The 21,635-nt window shown below is 41.6% G+C and overlaps 1 protein-coding gene across 4 annotated transcripts; it reads left to right on the top strand.

The window, feature by feature from the left end:
* Positions 1-1,607: 1,607 nt before the first annotated feature.
* On the top strand, positions 1,608-15,704 carry MMP27 (matrix metallopeptidase 27). Of its 4 annotated transcripts, XM_051849805.2 has the most exons (11): positions 1,639-1,773; positions 2,187-2,231; positions 2,603-2,807; positions 3,805-3,953; positions 4,042-4,170; positions 9,564-9,725; positions 10,408-10,528; positions 12,406-12,536; positions 13,269-13,428; positions 14,021-14,124; positions 15,174-15,704. In XM_051849805.2, the coding sequence occupies exons 3-11, from the start codon at positions 2,662-2,664 to the stop codon at positions 15,458-15,460; spliced, it is 1,389 nt and encodes a 462-aa protein (XP_051705765.2). In that variant the 5' UTR covers positions 1,639-1,773; positions 2,187-2,231; positions 2,603-2,661; the 3' UTR covers positions 15,461-15,704. The 4 variants fall into 4 exon arrangements, with proteins under 4 accessions (XP_002708468.2, XP_051705769.2, XP_069921087.1 ...); XM_002708422.5 differs by lacking the exon at positions 2,187-2,231 and having other exon boundaries at positions 1,608-1,773; positions 2,569-2,807; XM_051849809.2 differs by lacking the exon at positions 2,187-2,231 and having other exon boundaries at positions 1,636-1,773.
* Positions 15,705-21,635: the final 5,931 nt, after the last annotated feature.

Here is a 21,635-nt window from a genome sequence, read left to right as displayed (position 1 = left end):
CTTCTGTGTCTTTCTGTCTCTTTGCCTTTCAAATAAGTAAAAAATGAATAGACAGGCCGGTGCCACGGCTCACTAGGCTAATCCTCCGCCTTGCGGCGCCGGCACACCGGGTTCTAGTCCCGGTCGGGCCATCGGATTCTGTCCCAGTTGCCCCTCTTCCAGGCCAGCTCTCTGCTGTGGCCAGGGAGTGCAGTGGAGGATGGCCCAAGTGTTTGGGCCCTGCACCCCATGGGAGACCAGGAGAAACACCCGGCTCCTGCCATCGGATCAGCGCGGTGCGCCAGCCATGGCGGCCATTGGAGGGTGAACCAACGGCAAAAGGAAGACCTTTCTCTCTGTCTCTCTGTCTCACTGTCCACTCTGCCTGTCCAAAAAAAAAAAGAATAGGCATTTCTAAAAAGTTCTATGGGAGAATTTGAGAATGAATTAGCAAAGAAAAATTATTAACTTGAGAGAAACAAAATGTACAAGAAAGCATAGTATTCTACATGGTTCTTTGAACATTTTCATAATCATAATTGCACTATTATTTAACTTCCAGCTTTGGTTTTACCTATAACCACATCAGGAAAATGGAAAAGAAAACTATAGGGCACGCTACCTCAAGAATTGGTAGCGTGAACATGCTATTTAGAAACACAGACTTGAGGTCAGTATTGTGGCATAGTGGGTAAAGCAGCCTTTTACGATGCCAGCATTCCATATGGGCACCAGTTCAATTCCCGGCTTCTCCACTTCTGATCCAGCTCCCTGCTAATGGCCTGGGAAAAGCAGCAGAAGATGGCCCAAGTGCTTAGGCCCCTATGACCATATGGAGGACCTAGAGGAAGTTCCTGGATCCTGGCTTCAGTGAGTCCCAGCTATGGCCATTTGGGGAGTAGACCATCAGATAAGAAGATCCATCTCTTTCTCTCTCTCTCTCTCTCTCTTTCTCTCTCTCTCTCTCTTATTTTTAAATTTTATTCTGAAATATTTTTTAGTTAAAAAACGACGAATAATGAGAAGGCATGCAATTCACACCAGCTTGCCAATACCATGGCTATGCAATACCTGCTTAAAGCCTCAAGCCCCAGTGAGCTGTCACCTGCATGAGGCCTCTGGGTTTCACCCATCGGCAGGGCTCTGTCTGCCTTCCAACCCTTCTCATATTTTATATCTGCTCTATGCATTTAGCCAGCAGCCCCCATTTTATCCTGTATTATTTTCTGTGTACATCTGTCACAGCAACAGGCAAATACAGTAGACGATGCTGGATAAAGGCTTGATGTTTAGTTAATTAGCATAATCTGAATCCTGCTTCAATGTCCTTGGTACTATGATACCAAGATATTCTGGGATTTCCTTCACAAGAAAATCATTCTGTAAATGCTTGAGAATTTATGGGTAGAAAATGCTCCTACTTTGTCCAGAGAAAAGTTACTTGGATGCTCCCATCCTAGCATACTCAATTTGATAAAGAAAAGTCATGTTCTTTGCTAAACAGTCACAGACTATGATTGCAAAATCAAATCAATTTGAGGGGAAAAAAACTGCGTATCATGACACACTTTGTGGCAAGTGTACTCTTCTGTTATTAATTAAATGATGATACAAGCCGATTCATGCCACGTCTCCCTATTACTTTCCAATCCTGTGCAAACAGAACGCAGCTTCAGCTGAAGAGCAGGAGGAATGAAGAGTCTTCTGCCTCTATTTTTGCTCTCCCTAACATTTTCTTCTGCATTTCCTGCAGACCGAAAGATGAAAAATGAAGACAATATGCATCTGGCTCAGGTACTGTCTCAATAAATGTTACTAGCGACCACCAGTAAAATGTTCATTTTATTATTTCTCTCATGACCTAAAAATGACAGCAAATTCCTACAAAGGAGTTCCACGCTTTCGTATAAGACAGAGGTGCAGGATATGAAGACAGCATATGAGGGGTGGATGGGAAGAGTAGGGCGGGAGCCAGGCAGAATTTGCTATGAGTTGAGCACTGGTCATGAGTGAAGGTGACATTAGTGAAAAGAAAGGGGATTAGTGCAGGGCCCGGGTATGTCTATAAAAGCATTTCAGGCCAGCCAGGTGGACCAATCTGTAATTTGGAGCCCCTTGTCTAACTATCTGTTTATCATGCATCTATCTGAAATGTACATTGCTTTGGCAGTTAGTTTGCAAGATGGATAAATACCCGTTTCTTCTAGACTTTGTTTCAAGGAAACACCAAATGAAGCTAGCAGCAAATATCTGTGAGTTTAATTGGTAGAGGAAGCTTCACTCAGTCTGTGGAGTTGGGTGTTTTATGGTCTGTGTGGTTTGACTAATCCTTGTCGCTTCATAAATCTAGCAATTCTTGGATATTGCAAGAGCAGGGTGCCTCCTTCCTTTCCTCTCTGTGTCCTTTCTTCCTTCCTCCCTCACGCCTCTCTTTCCCTCATTATTTATTGTCACTCCACACACCTCTTTACTGCCAAAAAAAAAAAAAAAAAAGGTTTTCAAGCCATTTTGTTTTATCCCACGATAGAGTTTTGCTCTCCTGTAGTTTGTGCCTTTTTTTGTTTGTTTGTTTTTTGTCTTTTTGGTCAGGCATATCTCAACCAGTTCTACTCTCTTGAAATAGAAGGGAGTCATCTTGTTCAAAGCAAGAACAGGAGTCTCATAGAAGGCAAAATTCGGGAAATGCAAGCATTTTTTGGATTGACAGTGACTGGAGAGTTGGATTCAAACACTCTGGAGATCATGAAGACCCCCAGGTGTGGGGTGCCTGATGTGGGTCAGTATGGCTACACTCTCCCTGGGTGGAGGAAACACAACATCACATACAGGTAACACTTCAGTCCCACCTAATCCAAAGGAACAGGAATATAATCTCCATGAAACAATTATAATAATCAGTGATTGTAGTGAGCACTTCCTGTGCACTTGGCATGCCACAGTTTTTACGTATTCCATCCTCCCAAGAAACCTGCATACAGTATATGGTACTGTCACCTTGAACACAGATACACTGAAAGGAGTCAAGACCAAGGTCACAGAGCTATTACCCGGAGACTGGCCCCAGCAGATATGCCCTAATTTCTGGTCTCTGCTGCTTCCATATGCACTCAAGATGAGAGGCCCAGCCTCTCTTAAGCTTCTGGTGCTTAAGAGCCTGGATGAAGTGTGAAGAGAGAATGGGGAGACTCTGGGGTGCAACCAGCTCATATTAGAGAGATGTGTGTGAAGTATGGATTTGCCCTCAGATATCTCAAGGACAGGGGGACTGGCTTATTGGCAGGAAGAGGATCTGAGAGGCAGTGACCTTGACCTCCACTATAAAGCTTTTCTGATAGATTTTCCTTCATTCTACTGAGTCTTGCTATAAAAATTGTTTTAACAAGATAGGGAATACAAATAAAAGAAAAATCTTTTCCTGGCTTTGTGGCTCTTGACTAAGATTCCTATTATAAGATATGTGAACAAGCTATATGAGAAAGTAAATCTCAGTTCTTTAATATTTATACTATATTCATATACAAGCAAACACATACATGAAATAATGCTGTCCTATTTCAGATAAGGTCTTAGGGAAGTGACTTAACCTCTTGGAGCCTCCTTTGTTAAAATGCTGTATTATCTGATTCATGAGGAAGATGAAATAATTCAATTATGTAGAATATGCAAGGGTCCTTCGTTTAACTAAAGTGCTATGCACATTAAAATATTGGCACCACAAAAATGTTATGGTATCATGTGATTAAGAAGGTAGAAATGATTTTTATAGGGTGTGTGCAACACATGTACATATAAGTAGCAATTGATGTATTTGTGTTAACTTTCAAGAATAATGAACTACACTCCAGATATGGCACAAGCTGATGTGGATGATGCTATCCAAAAAGCACTGGAAGTATGGAGCAACGTGACTCCACTAACATTCACCAGGATTTCCAAGGGGATTGCAGATATCATGATTGCTTTTAGGACACGAGGTAAGGTTTTCTACAGGAAAAACTGTGACTATTTTCACCTCAAGAGATAGGAAGCTAATCGTATTTCCTCCCATCAATTGTTTCTCAGTCCATGGCCGATGTCCTCGTCATTTTGATGGCCCCTGGGGAGTCCTTGGCCACGCCTTCCCACCTGGTCTGGGTCTGGGTGGTGACACTCACTTTGACGAGGATGAGAACTGGACCAAGGATGCAGCAGGTGAGTCCAGTGTTTTAATGAACAAAAGCTCATTACTCTAAAGACTCCTTGAAAAGAATAGCTTTGCAACCAATTACCATTTATCTCATACTCCCTAATTTCCCCACAATTTTCCATATCCACAGATGACCCTGGTGGAAGTGTTCAATATCCAGACAGACAACTGTACTTTCACAGTTCAGAGCCTTATCCTTACAACACATTCTCTTAAAGTTGTTAATCTGATTGTGATTGGAGTATTCTTCACTTATCCATACATGTGTGTGTCTATGAAACTTGCGGGTCTGTGTGCCTGGAGGTATGCAAGGTATTGTGTGGACCACATAGCTATTCTAGGTAAATTTCAGAGGCTCATTCTCCTGTGAGTTATAAGAAGGAGCTTCAAAAAGTTTGCTGGAAAATGAACATTATGAAAAACTGTGTGGGTTTCAAAATTTTGACATCAAATAAATTCATCTTTGAAATGAAAGTTCCATGAACTTTTTGAAGTTCCCTCATATGAAACTGAGACCCACAAACCCACCACAAAAGGCAGAATGCGTTGTGTGTTGTACCAATGGCATAAGTCACCTGTAACTTGAGGACTGAAAGAAGACTCCAGGGAGGTAATAATTTGGAGTTAGCAATTACAGGACAGTGTGGATTCACAGTCCAAAGTGTGTCTAGTTAAAAGCATGAACCACCTCTTCTAACTTATCTGCAAAGGAATGAGACCCTAATCATTATCTTTGGCCAATTCCTTCAATTAAGTTGATTTTTTAAAAAGATTTATTTATTTATTTGAAAGTCAGAGTTACACAGAGAGAAAAGGAGAGTCAGAGAGAGAGAGGTCTTCCATCTGATAGTTCACTCCCCAAATGGCCGCAACGGCTGGAGCTGCACTGATCCAAAGCCAGGAGCCAGGAGCTTCTTCCGGGTCTCCCTTGCAGGTGCAGGAGCCCAAGGACTTGAACCATCTTCCACTGCTTTCCCAGGCCATAGCAGAGAGCTGGATCAGAAGTGGAGCAGCCAGGACTAGAATTGGAGCTCATATGGGATGCCGGCGCTTCGGGCCAAGGTGTTAACCCTCTGTGCCACAGCGCCAGCCCCAAGTAAGTTGATTTTAATTCTTTTTTTTTTTTTTTTTTTTTTGATAGGCAGAGTGGACAGTGAGAGAGAGAGACAGAGAGAAAGGGAGAGAAAGGTCTTCCTTTGCCGTTGGTTCACCCTCCAATGGCCGCTGCGGCCGGCGCGCTGCGGCCGGCACACCGCGCTGATCTGAAGCCAGGAGCCAGGTGCTTCTCCTGGTCTCCCATGGGGTGCAGGGCCCAAGCACTTGGGCCATCCTCCACTGCACTTCCTGGCCACAGCAGAGAGCTGGCCTGGAAGAGGGGCAACCGGGACAGAATCCGGTGCCCCGACCGGGACTAGAACCCGGTGTGCCGGCGCCGCAAGGCGGAGGATTAGCCTAGTGAGCCGCGGCGCTGGCCGATTTTAATTCTTCTAATGGGCCTACCTACACTGGAAGTTTTTCATGATTTTTCAAACAAGAACACAAAACTTTACTAAAGTAGTCATGTTTGTATCAAGCAAAGAGACAGGCTTTGTAGATTCTCAGGCTGTTCCCACTCCTGACTTTTTTAATCATTGACAACAGACATCATGCATCTATTACCTAGATACCAGGGCCCTAGGAAAGCACAGTCTGTGGCTTTGTGAGGGGTAGGATACACGGATACAGTTCATTCCTTACCAAGTAACTCTAGGTAAGTCTCTTTGGGCCAGCTCTACAGCTTTTGTGAAACTGAGAATCTGTGGCATTAAATGGTCCATAATTACTCACTGCCGAGTTTGAACATGTAAGGCAACTGTTCTTCCGAGTGCTGGTGAGGAAGGTAAAGAAGAGACTATTGATTGAGCTTTGGGCAACAGAGCAAACCAGGCTTTGCTTTCGTATCTAGAGATAGAAATCAAAATGAAAGATGGCACTATCCTTTGATCACTTTAAATCCAATACTTGGTAGCAATTGCTGTCATCCGTATTGTTTCAAGCTCACTGCCAAAAGCGATCTGAGGGATGGATTCTTAAACAGAACAAAGAGTTCTGGGACCCATGTGAACAGGACTGGCTTGAACCAGGCAGAGTGAAATACAGAATCCAACCAGGTGCTGAGTGGGAAAGCAGGCAGCAGTTCCAAAAGGGGTTGTATTTTGACTACTTTATTACAATCTCTCAGAGTAGAAACTGTGAACCCTTGGTGACACCCAATTGTAAAATTCTTAGTATACTGACATTAAAGGAATTAATAATATGTTTTCTAATAAGAACAAAAAGTTTCTCCAAGTAACTGTAGTTTCCAATCAAATCATACTTTTTATTTGGGCTAAGAAGACAGAAAAAGAGAGAGAGCATACTTCCATCCATTGGTTCACTCCCCCAAATGCCCACAGTGGCTGCTACCCCACCGGGGCCAAAGCCTAGAGCCAGGAACACCATACGGATCTCCCAGTCACTCCCAGGGAGGCAGGAATCTGGAGAAAGAGTAGAAGCTGGTATCATACCCAGGCATTCCGATATGGCACACAGATGTCCCAACTGCCTGCTTGACCACTAGGCCAAATACCTGCCCCCCAATCACAATTTTTAAATAGGAATTTTGGTAATAATAATATGACTACTACTTCCGTTATAGTGTTCTTTCTCCTGTGGAGGAAGTACAAAATCATAGAGCATCTGAGCCATGCTTTGCTAATCTCATTGCTTCTCCTGGGAAGCACAAGTCATTTGCAAGAGATATCAGAGGAGTTCAAGCACATGCAGAGATTTTCCTTGAGATTCTCCCAAAGCAAAGCCAGTGCCAGGACTATTGTGAGTGTGTGTGTGTATGTGTGTGTGTGCGCGCATGTGCGCATGCCACACAGATGGTACACCAAACACCTGACATATCCTTAAAGAATACTGCTCAGTGTTGGGACGTGGGAAGAGAGTGGTTTATATTTTGGCAGAATTTTATTCTTTTCAGAGCTTCTTATTTATCGGAGAGGCCGATGGAAAGTCAATCTTTTTGCCATTCCTTTTTCTGTAAAATAATAATAGTAATGACCTCCTTGAAGGATGGTAAAATAAACTCCCTTCTGTTTAATTAAGTGAATAAAAGTGAAGGCACCCCACAAAGCACTTCTTCGTAGTGAACACTCAGACAGTATTTGATGTTGATGATTATATAGGTGTTTATTCATATTAGTAGTGATGAGGATGGTGATGATGATGACATAGAAAAAGACATTTACAAAGGTATGAATTCATAATGCACAGATTCACCCATTTATTCACATCTCCATGAGGCAAAGATTTTGTCATCTTTTTTCCTACACTGTCATATGGCCTATCACAGTGTCAACACTTGATAAATGGTCTCCAAATGTTTAGTAAATAAAGTCCCTCACCAATCATTTATTGAATATCTACTGCGACACAGACTTTGTCATCAAAATGGAACGTAGAATAGTATACAGGACACAGACCCTGCCTTCCAGTGGTTTACTGTCAAGGGGCACACAGATAATTAAATGGCAATTAAAACCAGTATGGGCCGGCACGATGGCTCAATAGGCTAATCCTCCACCTGCAGCACCGGCACACCGGGTTCTAGTCCCAGTCGGGGTGCCAGATTCTGTCCTGGTTGCCCCTCTTCCAGGCCTCTGCTATGGCCTGGAAGTGCAATGGAGGATGGCCCGAATGCTTGGGCCCTGCACCCACATGGGAGACCAGGAGAAGCACCTGGCTCCTGGCTTTGGATCAGCGTGATGCGCTGGCCACAGTGGCCATTGGAGGGTGAACCCAGGCAAAGGAAGACCTTTCTCTCTGTCTCTCTCACTGTCCACTCTGCCTGTCAAAAAAAAAAAAAGTATGAACAGCACTGGGATAAAGGAAACTATGGTGATATAACAGGAGCACATGGGAGAAATTTTAACCCAGACCAGAGGTCAGAGGAGGAAGAGATGTCAAACCCGAGACCTGAATTCTAAGCAAGAACTGAGAAGGCAAAGGGAGAGGAAGAGGATAAGAGAGTTCTGACAGAAATCCCAGCTCAACTCAGCTGAAAGCAGGGAAGGGAAGGCTGAGAGGGGGAGACTGGGATTCAGCTGGTAGAGAGTCTTAAAAGCCAGGGTAAGTATATTTGGAATTCATTTAGAAGAGCTGAGTTTGAACTATTTTTTCAGAGCTATTTGTCCTTGAACAAAAACACATGCAGGAATATAACCAGCCAGGCACATAGCAGCACAAAGGTCAGAGCAGAAAGTGATCAAAACCAGGAAATAATTCTTTGCCATTTTATATTAGCTTTGTGCAAACATCTCCATCAAGAATGGTGTGGTCTTTCCTTAGGCTCCACAGACTTAGCTGTAAATCCAAGGACAGTCTTTTACTTTTAGCACTTGAAAGACCACTGGGGCAGAAAGATAATCAGAAAGACAATTTCAGTATACCTGGCAACACTCCTGGGCTGAATACATACAGGGTACTACGGTCATGTATGGGAGGAGCATCTCACCACCTTTTCACTCAAGTAGACATCTGAACATCCAGCAATCATTACTGAGCACCATCTACTGCCAACCAGTTTGGCAGTCATCAAAAATAAATGATGATTAAGATCCCTGTACTCAAAGGTTAGACAACCTGGTAATAGGAACAGGCAATACAATCGCTTGTGTGCTATGATGAAAGTGAGAACTAAGTCTTTGGAATCCCAGAGGTGCATTTTATTTAATGTAGATTGCAGCTGGGATGATAATGGACCCCCCCCCCCCCCATGAACTAAACGATTCTGGAGCAAAGTTCTGAAGAACAAGTAGGTGGCTAAGCTCAGAGGGAGTGGGAAGGATAATATTCTTGGAAGAATGAATGGAACTATAAAGACACTGAAAATAGGAGGATTATGCACAGAGGACAAATTCAACTGACTAATATGACTAGCTCATGAAATATGAAAATATGAGGATGAAAAAAGGCAGGGATGAGATCATGAAGAGCCATGTGAGGAGATTTGTACTTTACCCTACAGCCAGTGGAGAACTCAGAAGAATGTAAGTAGGAGCAACAGGATCACATATAGGATAGTCCATAAACAACAACAACAAACTAGTAGCTTTAATTTTTTTAAATAATATCCTTTTCTGAGATACTGGTTTTAAGCCATTGATTTACACTGGGTTATATTTTTCCATTATATGTCTAATGCCAATTACTAGTATTGAAATACTTCCGGATAAATGATGTTGTGTAAATCATACAGAAATATCTGCTGTATAGCAAGCCTCTTCTTCATTCCCCTTGGTTTCTTGTAATCTCAGGTGCAACAGTTCTTTTGATCAACTCATGATTTCATGTTTTCCCTGTTTTTGTTAAGGATTCAATTTATTTCTTGTGGCTGCTCATGAATTTGGCCATTCACTAGGGCTCTCTCACTCCAGTGACCAAAGAGCCTTGATGTTCCCAAATTTTGTCTCCCTGGATCCTAGCAAATATCCGCTTTCTCAGGATGATGTCAATGCAATCCAGTCCATCTATGGTGAGTAAAATTGTACTCGTGAATGTATATGAACTAGGGGCAGACATTGGGCCCACTGGTTTAAGGCTATGGTTAGCACTCCCACATTCCCTAGGGAAGTACTTTGATTTCCACCTCTGGCTCCAGAATCCAGCTTCCTGCTGATATACACCTTTGGAGGCAGCAGTGATGGTTCAAGTAATTGGGTTCCTAATACCCTCACAGGAGACCTTGATTGGGTTCCCAGATCCTGCCTTCAGCACCTCCAACCATTGCAAATATTTGGGAAATAACCCAGTGGAGGAGAGTGCTCATTCATTTTCTCTCTCTCTCTCTCTCTCTCTCTCTCTCTCTCTCTGTCTCTCTGCCTCTGGCTCTCTTTCTCTGGCTCTATTTCTCTCTCTGTTCTTCCCTTCCCTCCCCTCCCATCTCCTTTCCTCCTCCCCTTCCCTTCCCTTCCCTCCCCTTCCCTCCCCCACCACCTCTCCTCTTTCTCCCTCTGTGTGTTTGTGTCTGTCTGTCTGTCTGCCTCTCAGTAATTAAATAAATGTGAACTAAATAGGACACTTTTCAAAAAGGAAGTTGGAGAAATCATTTCTTGAAATATTAACATGAAGCAAATAATCACTTAGGTAAGATCCTTGTGTAGGCATACTTCCTCATGCCCGCTAAATTCACTGTGGTATTTCTTTTCTCATCAAAGGAGGTCCACCTAAGGTACCTGCTAAGCCAAAGGGACCCACTGTACCCCATGCCTGTGACACAGGATTGACTTTTGATGCTATTACCAGTTTCCGCAGAGAAGTAATGTTCTTTAAAGGCAGGTAAACCATTCCCTCAATTTCCTACAATGATTTTTCTTTTCAATGGGATTTGGGGACAGAAAGTCTTAGAACTAGTAAAAATGTGTGCCTTTTCTTTTCATTATATAACTGCACATTCTATTCAACTATCTTAGTATGTGTTTATATCTCTTATTTATTTGACAAATAATATTTGAATGATTTAAATCAATTTTTAGCTGCCATTAAATAAGAATGTGAATTAGAGTAACTTTCAATGACTTCTTGGTCCAAATGATACATGAGTCTCATCAACTTAAGCCTGATTTCAGGAGCCTATTGTTAAGTTTTCAGGAATTTACCAAATCAATTCAAATCAGAGTGGTAGCTTTAAATTGGTTGTGGTAGAGTATTTTCACCCTGGGAATCAACAAATATTAAAAATCAGATCTTATCGCAGCTAGAGACCAGTGTTATATATGAATCAGCACACCACTGACCATTTCTTAATGTTAAACTCATAAAGGATTCTGTCATAGTATAAACTTCCTTCTCTTACTATGTTTAACTTATTGGACTTAAATTGGGGCATGATGCATTAGTTATGTATAGCATGGCAAATTTCCATAGCAAAATCTTGAGACATACACCATTCAACAAGAATATAGAGGTATAAGCAAAGAATACTTGAAACCAGATCCCTTGCACCCACAACTGTATAGCACTGTCATTACACAACATTGCTAGTTTGCTCTGACCAGCAGAGGCTAAGAGATCACCAATCATGGACAGGAAAGGGGAGTTGCCTACTTTTTATAGACTCAGAGTTTTACAGCCAGAAAGGAAATTCTGAAGAATGTTTTAATATGCCATTAATAACATTTGCTCATTCCAGCACACGTCGGCACATAAAAGTTCCGCTTCATTTGCTGTGTCCTTGACTTTGTCTCTGGTACTTGGAACTATTTGTAAAATTTATATGAGGGGGCCGGCGCCGCAGCTCAATAGACTAATCCTCCGCCTGCAGCTCCAGCACACCGGATTCTAGTCCCAGTCGGGGCGCTGGATTCTGTCCTGGTTGCCCCTCTTCCAGGCCAGCTCTCTGCTGTGGCCCAGAAGTACAGTGGAGGATGGCCCAAGTGTTTGGGCCCTGCACCCGCATGGGAGACCAGAAGAAGCACCTGGCTCCTGGCTTCAGATCAGTGCGGTGCGCCAGCCGCGGTGCGCCGCGGCATCCATTGGAGGGTGAACCAATGGCAAAAGAAAGACCTTTCTCTCTGTCTCTCTCTCTCTCACTGTCCACTCTGTCTGTCAAAAAAATAAATAAATAAATAAATAAAAATTTACATGAGGGGCCAGCACTGTGGCATAGCAGGTAAAGCCACCACCTGCAGTGCCAACATCCCATATGGACACCAGCTCGAGTCCTGGCTGCTCCACTTTTAATCCAGTTCTCTTCTATAGCCCAGAAAGCAGCAGCAGATGGCCCAAGACCTGGAAGAAGCTCCAGGCTCCTGGCTTTGGTTTGGTCCAGCTTGGCCAGTGCAGCCATTTGGGGAGTGAACCAGCAGATGGAAGACCGTCCTCTCTCTCTCTCTCTCTCTCTCTCTCTCTGCCTCTGCCTCTCTATAACTCTGGCTTTCAAATAAATAAATATATCTTAAAAATATTTACATGAATAGTTTACCACTCTAAGTACCCATTATACTGGACACAAAGGCATATCCTGACCTCAATAGTTCAAAGAATAGAACTGAACTCACAACAAACTAAATTGGCTGGGGAAAAAATCATGCTAGTTCTGTAAATTATTTGAAGATACTGACCCATTAAATGAAAGGCAAGCCTAAGATTGTATCATCTGCATTGACAAAAATAGGTAACCTACATGGGTAAAGTGTTTTTTTTTTTTAACATAGGAACCTCTGGAGGATCTATTATGATATTGCTAATGTTGAATTTGAATTAATTGCTTCATTCTGGCCATCTCTGCCAGCTGATCTTCAAGCTGCATATGAAAATCCCAAAGACAGGATTCTGGTTTTTAAAGGTAACCTTTCTTATCATCATTCCTTCAGTCTCTCTAGATACCTGAACTGGCCAGTAGGTAGTCTGGTGTGGGGAATATAATCTTCATGCATGAGCCAGGGACTAAAGGAAACTTATATGGTAAAAACTATACATTTTTTTGCTAAATAAAGGTACTCTGTCTATTTTTCTTGTTCCCTTTTCACTAGGGTTGTCAAATTCAGCAAATAAAAATGTAGAATTCTGCCTCTCAAAATATAATTCTATGAATTTCAGTTAAATAACAGGTAATTTTTGGCATACATATGTCTCTTGCAATATTTTAGGTACACTTATATAAAAATTAGTCACTTTTTATTTGAAATTCAAGTTTAGTAGGTATTTTATATTTAGCTTAGAAATCTTTATTTTTTACATGTATTTAATCAAATTAAAAGGCTTTGAGAGCGCTTGAAAGCTGAAATTTAGGAGAATATATCTGCATACTAAATTGTTTTATCAATTAGCCAATGAAACATAATCAATGCAGTGAAACCAGTTGACAAGGGTATGTACATTATTAACTACAGTACGTAATAATATAGCTGATATAAACAGCTAAAGAAAATGGTTAGTATAAATGGAGACACAAGATTACTAAATCTACAAGTACTGAAATTGAGAGGAATTGGGCACCTAATTATTTTTAAACTTAAGACATTTACTTTTTCTCCTAGGAAGTAGATGAGAAGGTAATCACTTTCTCTCTTGCTAGATGAAAACTTCTGGATGATCAGAGGATATGCTGTCCTGCCAGATTACCCCAAATCCATCCATACGCTCGGCTTCCCAAGACACGTGAAGAAAATTGATGCAGCAGTCTGTGACCAAAACACAAGGAAAACGTACTTCTTTGTAGACATTTGGTGCTGGAGGTAAGTTTACAGAAAATTGGCCCTTTTGCTTATTATAGAGACAAAAAATTAAACAAATCTAGAGTCTTCTTAAAATGAATTTTGTTGAAGGCAATTTTGGGCAGAGGACACTTATGAAATCATAAGATACATCTGTGCATCTAATGGTCTTTCTCCAACTTAAAAAATATGAGACATCTGAAAAATTTATGGAAAACATGCACTAATTCCACTCTTCCATGAATTTCCTGAATACCTTTGTATGAACAAGTTAAAATAATAAAGTTGGTGATGCCAACCAAATTGCCAATAACACAAACAACAGTCAAAATCTCTAAATGCTCCCAGCTGAGCTCTTGGTTTGATTTAACAGTTCCTCAGAATAGCCCTGAGTTAACAAAATATGTACCCTTTTTTCTAATCTGTGTTAAAGATGCCATAAGTAATAACTTAAAATATACTATAAATGATTCAACCATCTATAATCTTCATATTTTTATTACTGATCCCATTAGTTTCCCTCTAGCTGACCCATTTATCTGACTGTAAGTTGGACAAGTAGAAGAATCAAACTCTCCAAAACAAAGACCCACTTTCAAATCCATGTATGTAGGTATGATGAGATGACCCAAACCATGGACAGAGGGTATCCACAGAGGGTGGTAAAACACTTTCCAGGACTTGGTCTCCGCATTGATGCTGCTTTCCAGCATAAAGGTAACACTGATGCCTAAATTATGGAAAACACTTCAGAGATTATATCGACTCCAATGTAGTAAGAGAGCAGAGAAGCAGTTTGATTTTAATGTAATTTTTTTACTGCATGTAAGTGTAGTGAATGAAAATACTAAAGAAGCATATACGTGAAATAATAAACACAAGCTTTGCAGGTATTATCATGAATAGAATTTGTAAGTCCTGGATTATACTCTCTGTGACACTATTTCAAATCTGTGTTGAAGAAGGGCAGGCATTTTGCCTGGCACTTAGGATGCTACTTGGGATGCCTGCATCCCACATTAGAGTACCTGGAATTGGTCCAGATTCTATTCCCCTTTCCAGCTTCATGATAATGCTCACCCTAAAAAGGCAGTAGGTGATGGCTCAAGTAGTTGAGTACCTGCCACCTATGTGGGAGACCTAGCTTCAGGTTGTCCTGGACCCAGCTCTTGAAATCATTTGAGGACTGAACCAGTTGGTGGGAGCATTCTCTTTCTCTCCTCTCTCTCTCTCTCTCTCTCTCTCTGTCTCTCTCTATCTCTCTCTTTCTGTCTGTCTGTCTCTCTCTCTCTCTGATTTTTCTGCCTTTAAAATAAATAGGAAAAAAAGAAAAGAAAATAGTTTTTTTTTTTAATTAGAACAGCTCTTAAAAATTGTGGATAAAATGTAGAGGCCAAGATAATAACCACAGAGGCCTTCTCCTCACCATCACTGAGATACTTTGCTGAAACCTAGCTTCAATCATAATAATCTCACTAGATAGATGATAATCTCACTAGAAAGGTGCTAAGTCCCTTAAAACTCATGCTTTTTACCTTGACTTCCTCCTTGGGGAAATAATCAGATTTCTTATGTGACAGTTAAAAAAGAAAATACATCTATATAATTTTCCAAGTTTCTTTGTTCTCAATAATGTTATTCTATTTCTATAAAATGTTTAAGTAAGGAACCATATGTATATAAACTATATAAGTATGGAACCATAACTACATAACCACAGCTATATAAGCTATGGAAGATAACTAATCATAACTCTCTGTTTCTAGGATTCTTCTATTTCTTCCGTGGATCAAAGCAATTTGAATATGATATTAAGGCAAAGAACATTACCCAAGTGATGAGAACCAATGCTTGGTTTCAGTGCACAGAACCGTTAAACTCATCATTTGATTTTGCTATCAATAGGGAAAGTGCATATTCAAGAGGAATGGACATATTGTATCACAGGAATTTAAGCTTGCTTGTTGTCAGTATTGTTTATCTGCTGAAAAACCTTATAGTTATCAATGAGTTTATAGACCTAAATTTAACCTTGAGAAGTCTTTTAATCTGAACTCTGTCTCAAAGTAGAGTAGAACCAGTCTTTAACATTAATATGCCAGTCCTACTTTGTTCTAAATACCTAATGGGTAAATATTCAACAACCATTTTGAGCTAATTCTTTTAACAGGAAATTATTAGATATAAGTAAAATCACTGGCTGTACGTTAAGTCTAATTCAGCTTTGTGGACTTGGGAAAGTAAGATGTGTCGTAACTAAATACTGAAGACATTTATTAAACCAATCTTTAGCATTCTATTTTGCCTGGTTCTTTGAGAAGCCCAATAAACTGCAGCCCTCATCCCTCTGCATGTTCTAAACTCACCAAATACGTTATTCCACCTCCCTAAGAGAAGGGTGAGGCCTGGATAGATGAAATGTGTGTTACACTAGAGACAGTTCCCTGATAATTAAGGAAGTAGCAGGAGTAGGAAATAAGTGTCCCTCCAGCCTGCCAAACATTGACCAATGCGGTCAACGATTCCTTAGTGTAAAGTCAAGCTTTATGCACATTGATCTCCTATGTAAGAAATACCAGGATTTCTTCCCTGGGTTGCAGATTTATTGGCATCACCTTAGCCTAGGCATAGAAAATGCTGTCCTTTGATCGATCATCTATTTGTTCCGTTTCCAGATTCCTCTGATTAGGATTTATCTTCATACCCTCAAAGCTAAATGCTCAGCAGAGCTCTTAGTGAGTTTTCTGAGCCAGAGCTGGGAGATTGCCTATTGAATTTGATTCTGATGAAGTGAAACATTGAGAAGGTATCTATTGATAGAAGATAAGCAGAGAGAATCTCACAAATGACAAACACAACGGGTACTCGCTTGTCCTTTCTGGTTTTCTCAAGGGCCTGTGATTAAGTCTTGAAAGAAAGAAATAGCTTTAAAATGAGTATGTACAAGACTACATTGACAACAAGTATTCAATTTGGAGTTTTGAACAGCTGAGGTAGAAGAGATGAATTTAACATACAGATTATATTTTAATTTCTTCCTACCTGAGGACAAAGAGAGAAACTCATCATAACTTTTCTATTGCTTATCATGAGTTGACTCCCATAAGACACTCAACTGAATGAATCATTTGTCCCAGAGAAGAATTGGATGTTTTATTTTTGGTCATGAAATTATTTGAAACACAAGACATATCTTCAGGTTGAAATTCAGTCCCCTATTTGTTTTCATGTATATGTAATCTTAAATAAAAAGATTTAATAGCTAAAAGAAACTTTTAAGATACTTAAATTAGTCACAAAATCCTAAATTTTAATTCTATATTCACTTATTATCTAGAAATCTATAAAATCATAGGGAAATCTAAATCCAACTTTTACTGATATAAATCACTTAGAATTTGATCTATAGATGAGATCAAAAACATATGAACAAGGTGGTCAACAATGAATACAAAACCTTCTTACACAGGAAAGTTTCCAGAACAGATGAATGTTTCTGTTTATAGTCTACAATAGTATTGATTGCTTAATGGACCATAAAACCGTATTTGGTAACAATCATGAGATTTAATAGATGAATTTTTGCTCATTTTTTTTCTGGAGTATACTCTTCAGTTGTATCAATAACAAGTAACATAAGCATTTATTTCCAAGATTATTTTACTTTTTTACTTTATCTTTTTGACTTCCTGAACTATTTTTAAGAACTTAGAAGCAAAAAGAATCAAATTCATTAAAATGGAATGGAAATCAGCTAAGTCTAAAAGCTCCCAGAAAATGTGATGCTAGGGAGTCAAAGCAACTGCATGTGAGAATGTGGCATAAAGTAGAAGAGCCTTCAAATACAAGTGATCTCAGAAGTCTGGGGTGCTTAGGAAATTGTTGAGAGAAATTGTGACCAAGATGGCCCCTGGTATATTTTTCATAGCTACCTGGGTGTTAATCAGTCTCATTCCTTCAGCAGAGACAAAACGCCTGTGGGAAGTCAGAGGCACTGTGTGCTGAGCACGTTTGCTCACCCAACAACTATTTCCTGAGTGCCTACCATGTGCCAGGCACTGCTCTAGGAACCATGGACACAGCAGTGAACAAAGTAGCAAAGCCCCTACATTCGTGCATCTTACATTTTTAGTCAACGCACAGAAACCACTAATAAACAAGAAATTGCAATTATGTCGAGGAGGTTAAATGCCTTGAGGAGAAATAGAGGAGCTTGTGCCGAGCCTGCTTGTCCTCAGATTCTCTCCATGCCCTTCCAGGGCTCCTCTGGGAATGGGGTGGCAGGTGCTGCCCCCTCCAGGCTCATCCAGATCTCAGCATCGTCCCAAGGGAGGCACTGAGGAGTCAGGCGTTTCCCCCTTCCCTCCTTTGCAACATCAGCAGTGGAGCTGTGTCTCTTCAGTACTGCAGCCCCCACCACACCCAGCGTGGTTCCTGCTGCTGCCAGGGCCGGTGGAGTCCTACAGCTTCTAACATCTGGACTGCTCCAGTATCCCCTGGACGGCTTTTCAGCCTCTTCCATCACACGTGTAACTGATTTCCTGCATTAAATTCTCCCTAGTTCAAAATCCAAGAATGATTTTGACTTTTCTGGTTGACACTAGGTAATGTTTTGGTTAGGAGAATAGAGGAAGAGTGACAAATATGGGATGTTCTGGAGGGAATAACATACATAGAACTCTCTGGGAAGGCCTGAGGCAGAAATCTAAAGGAAGCAAGCCAGGGTCGCGTATCTAAGGGAAAGGGTGCAGGGGGGAAATGGCAGTAAGTGCAAAGGCCCTGCAGTGGGAATGTGCTGGGATTAGTTGGAGGGCAGCAGAGATGTTCCTGTGGCTGCAGAGAAATTGGGGCAGGGGTGGAGTGAGGGAAATGGAGATAAATTGGAGACGTGCCAAAGCGACAGATCATCTAAGGCCTTACCAGTCATTGTACAGAATATTTGTATTCTAGAGACATCTAAGAAGAAAAAGTGTTATTTTGACTTGTAGTTGAGAAGACTCACTGGCTACGCTGAGGAGAACAGACAGTAGAAACAGGAGATGCGTGAGGAGCCCCCTGCAACCATCCACAGTGGATGACATTCGTATTAGTGAAGGAAAGCCTGAGGGGATATTCTGAAGGTAGAGATGATGAGATGCACTAATGGATTGGGTGTGTCCTCTGATATAAAGACAGTTTGTTTTGTTTCTGGACAAATGAAGGATGGAGTGGCCATTCACAGAGGTGTGAAGTCTGGGAGAGAAACCATTCTGAGGAGGAAATGACAGTGCTCAGCAGGGAGCTGGGTAACTCGCCTGAGGTTCAGCCCAAACACGGAGATCTAAGTTTGGGAATTGTCATTATGTAGACACACAGGATTGAATTATGTCATCTAGGTGCTGAGCCCAGGGGAGGCGAGATGACATTGAGTAATAAACCCCCCTCCCATCACTAAGTAACTGATTAAAGATAAGCTTCATTTACAGTGTTGTTGACCCTACAACAACCCCATTCACTCTCCTGCACACCTGCTTCCTCTGGGCTGTTCATTCTCCTTGCTCCATACGTGCCCCTGAGCTTGCCACTTCACCCTGCTGTGCTTACCAGGACTCTTAACCTTGCCGGGGTCTCCAGATCAGAGCATGCGCACCTTGCAGGATTGGGGTGGGAGGAGGCAGGAGATTTAAACAAAGTACATGAAATTCTCCCCATCAATAATATGGGCCGTCGTTTTATTTATGAAACACATAGAATGCTCATACATGATTCATTCATGTAGAAAAAAATCAGCAAAACAAGAAAACTTTGATGCTGCCATCTTGTTAAGGACTTACCCGCATCATAAAACTCTCACCTCCTGCTAAGTGGCCTCTGAGCCGAGTTTCTGGCCCTGGCACGGAGCCTTTATTTTAGTGAACATCATAAAAATTATTGACTTTTTCAGTAGAAATGGAACTTGTTTTGAGAAATAACAAAGAGACACATTGTCTACATGCATTGAAAGGTCCTGCTGTACCCCATGAATATGTACAATTAGTATTTCAATTCAAAAAATTTTATATTAAAATTTAAAACAACAAAACCAATTCAAAAATTTTACACTAGAGGAAACATTCTTTAAAAAAGAACTCGCAGACTACGTGTTTGGTCCAGCAGCTAAGCTACCAGTTGGGATACGCACATTCCACATCAGAGTGTGTGGGTTCAAGGACCAGCTCCACCGCTGTCTCCATCTTCCTGCTAATGCAGATCCTAGCAAGCAGTGGTGATGGTACAAGTGATGGATTCCTGCCACCTACACGGGAGACCTGGACTGAGTTCCCAATTCTTGGCTTCAACCTGGCCCAGCATCAGGCATCTGTGGCCCTTGTGGGCATTTGGGGAGTGGATCAGCAGAAGGGAGCTCTCTCTCTCTCTCTCTCTCTCGGACTCTCAAATAAATAAAAATCCCTCTGCACGTCTGTTTACTATTAAGAGCCCAATTCTTCTGTTCACCCCCAAATTCGTGGCAGCAGCCAGCAGGCTTCATTGCAATGTATTTCCTTGTTCTTCTGCAAAATATTTCACCAATGTTCTAATTTCACGATTGCTGTGGTTTATTTTCTCAATGTGTGTAAAGGGAAAAGGAAGAGCGTGGTGGCTTCCCTGTTAAGCAAGCCTACAGCACACTGAGTAGCCACCTATAGGTTGTGCTAGACCCAACAGCCCCTGCTTTGGTCCATGAAGACGGTACTGCAGAATACAGTTGTCAAAGAGGCTCTGGGGAACCCAACTATGTCTCAACTCTCCACCCTCTCTGTCTTGGACAACCTGTGTCTCAGTAATAAAGAACAACTAAAACTATTCCATGCAAGTTATCTCCATAGAACCCAATAAGCAAAGAATGACAAGAGTGACAACTTAAAAGTTTGTATTTTACTGATTTTTTTAAAGATTTATTTATTTGAAAGAGTTACACAGAGAGAGAAGGAGAAGCAGAGAGAGAGAAAGGTCTTCCATCCGCTGCTTCACTCCCAAAGGGCCACAATGGCCAGAGCTGAGCTGATATGGAGCCAGGAGCTTCTTCTGGGTCTCCCATGCGGGTGCCCCTTGGGTGCCCCAAGGACTTGGGCCATCTTCCACTGCTTTTCCAGGCCACAGCAAAGAGCTGGATCAGAAGCAGAGCAGCTGGGACTTCAACAGGCACCCATAGGGATGCTGGCATTGCAGGCGCCGCTTTACCCACCAGGCCACAGTGCCGGCCCCTACTTGTTTCCATATCTGTGATCTTATTTGGTTGCCAAGGTAACCCTTTGAGGTAAAAAAAAAAAATTGCAGAGAATAAATCCATTTTACCCATTGACAGAGAAGAAAATAAAGATATAATTAACTGATAACAAAGATGGAATTCATATTTAGACACACCCTGTTAGTGTCTGTCTTCTTTTAACTAGGCTTTTTCTGTATAACAGTCTGCACCTTTCAACTTATGTTTTTGTTGTAGTTGAGGATTATTTGTGTTAGCTTTTACGAATTTCTCCTTCTTAAATATAGGGACCATGGCTTAGGCGTCTTTATATTCAGTATAGTGTCTAGTGTTAAGAAAACCCCAAGGAAAAGATATGGGATTGAAATAAATAATCTCACAGTCATACTGTCATTGTCTTCTTGGATCTCCATAGTCCCTGCATTTATCCCATAAGACTCAAGCCTAAAAAGACCCATGGTGGTTCAGAGGATATTAAAATCCAAACTACTCTTGTACATATCCAAAGAAGAGGGGTGTCTGCTAAGTTTAAAGTTTAACACCCAAAGACGTAACAGCTAGTCGCTGCAAGAATTGTAAGACATTGGCTGTAGGTCTTGATGGGAGCAGGTAGTCACAGATCCGCAGGGCTGCAGCTTTCTTGGGATTCACACACACACACACACACACACACACACACACACTTGGGTTGGGGTCACTTCCCAAGACTCTGAGGCTTCTTTTTAGTTTCTTTGGAGGCTGCAGCCCAGAGCTGTAGTCCTGGGGGTCTTCTGGAGGTCCTGTCTGCTTGTCCCCTGAGCTGGGCTTTTCCTCTACTGGCTACCCTGGTCCCCATCCCAACACTTCTCCCACTGCTCTGGAGTTGTAGGCCATTGACCTTGGCCAGGATGGGAGTTGAATTTGGACAGCCAAGTCTTCCCTTTCCTGTTGCACATTTCAGTTGTCCATGGCTTTCACGTCACCCTGGTAGAGTAGCGATGTTAGTTAGCTCTTTGCTTCTTCT

The sequence above is a fragment of the Oryctolagus cuniculus genome, chromosome 1, assembly GCF_964237555.1.
Source record: "Oryctolagus cuniculus chromosome 1, mOryCun1.1, whole genome shotgun sequence".
NCBI classification, from domain to species: Eukaryota; Metazoa; Chordata; class Mammalia; order Lagomorpha; family Leporidae; genus Oryctolagus; species Oryctolagus cuniculus.
Note: the sequence above shows the minus strand (reverse complement) of the source record. Positions and strands in the feature narration are given on the sequence as shown.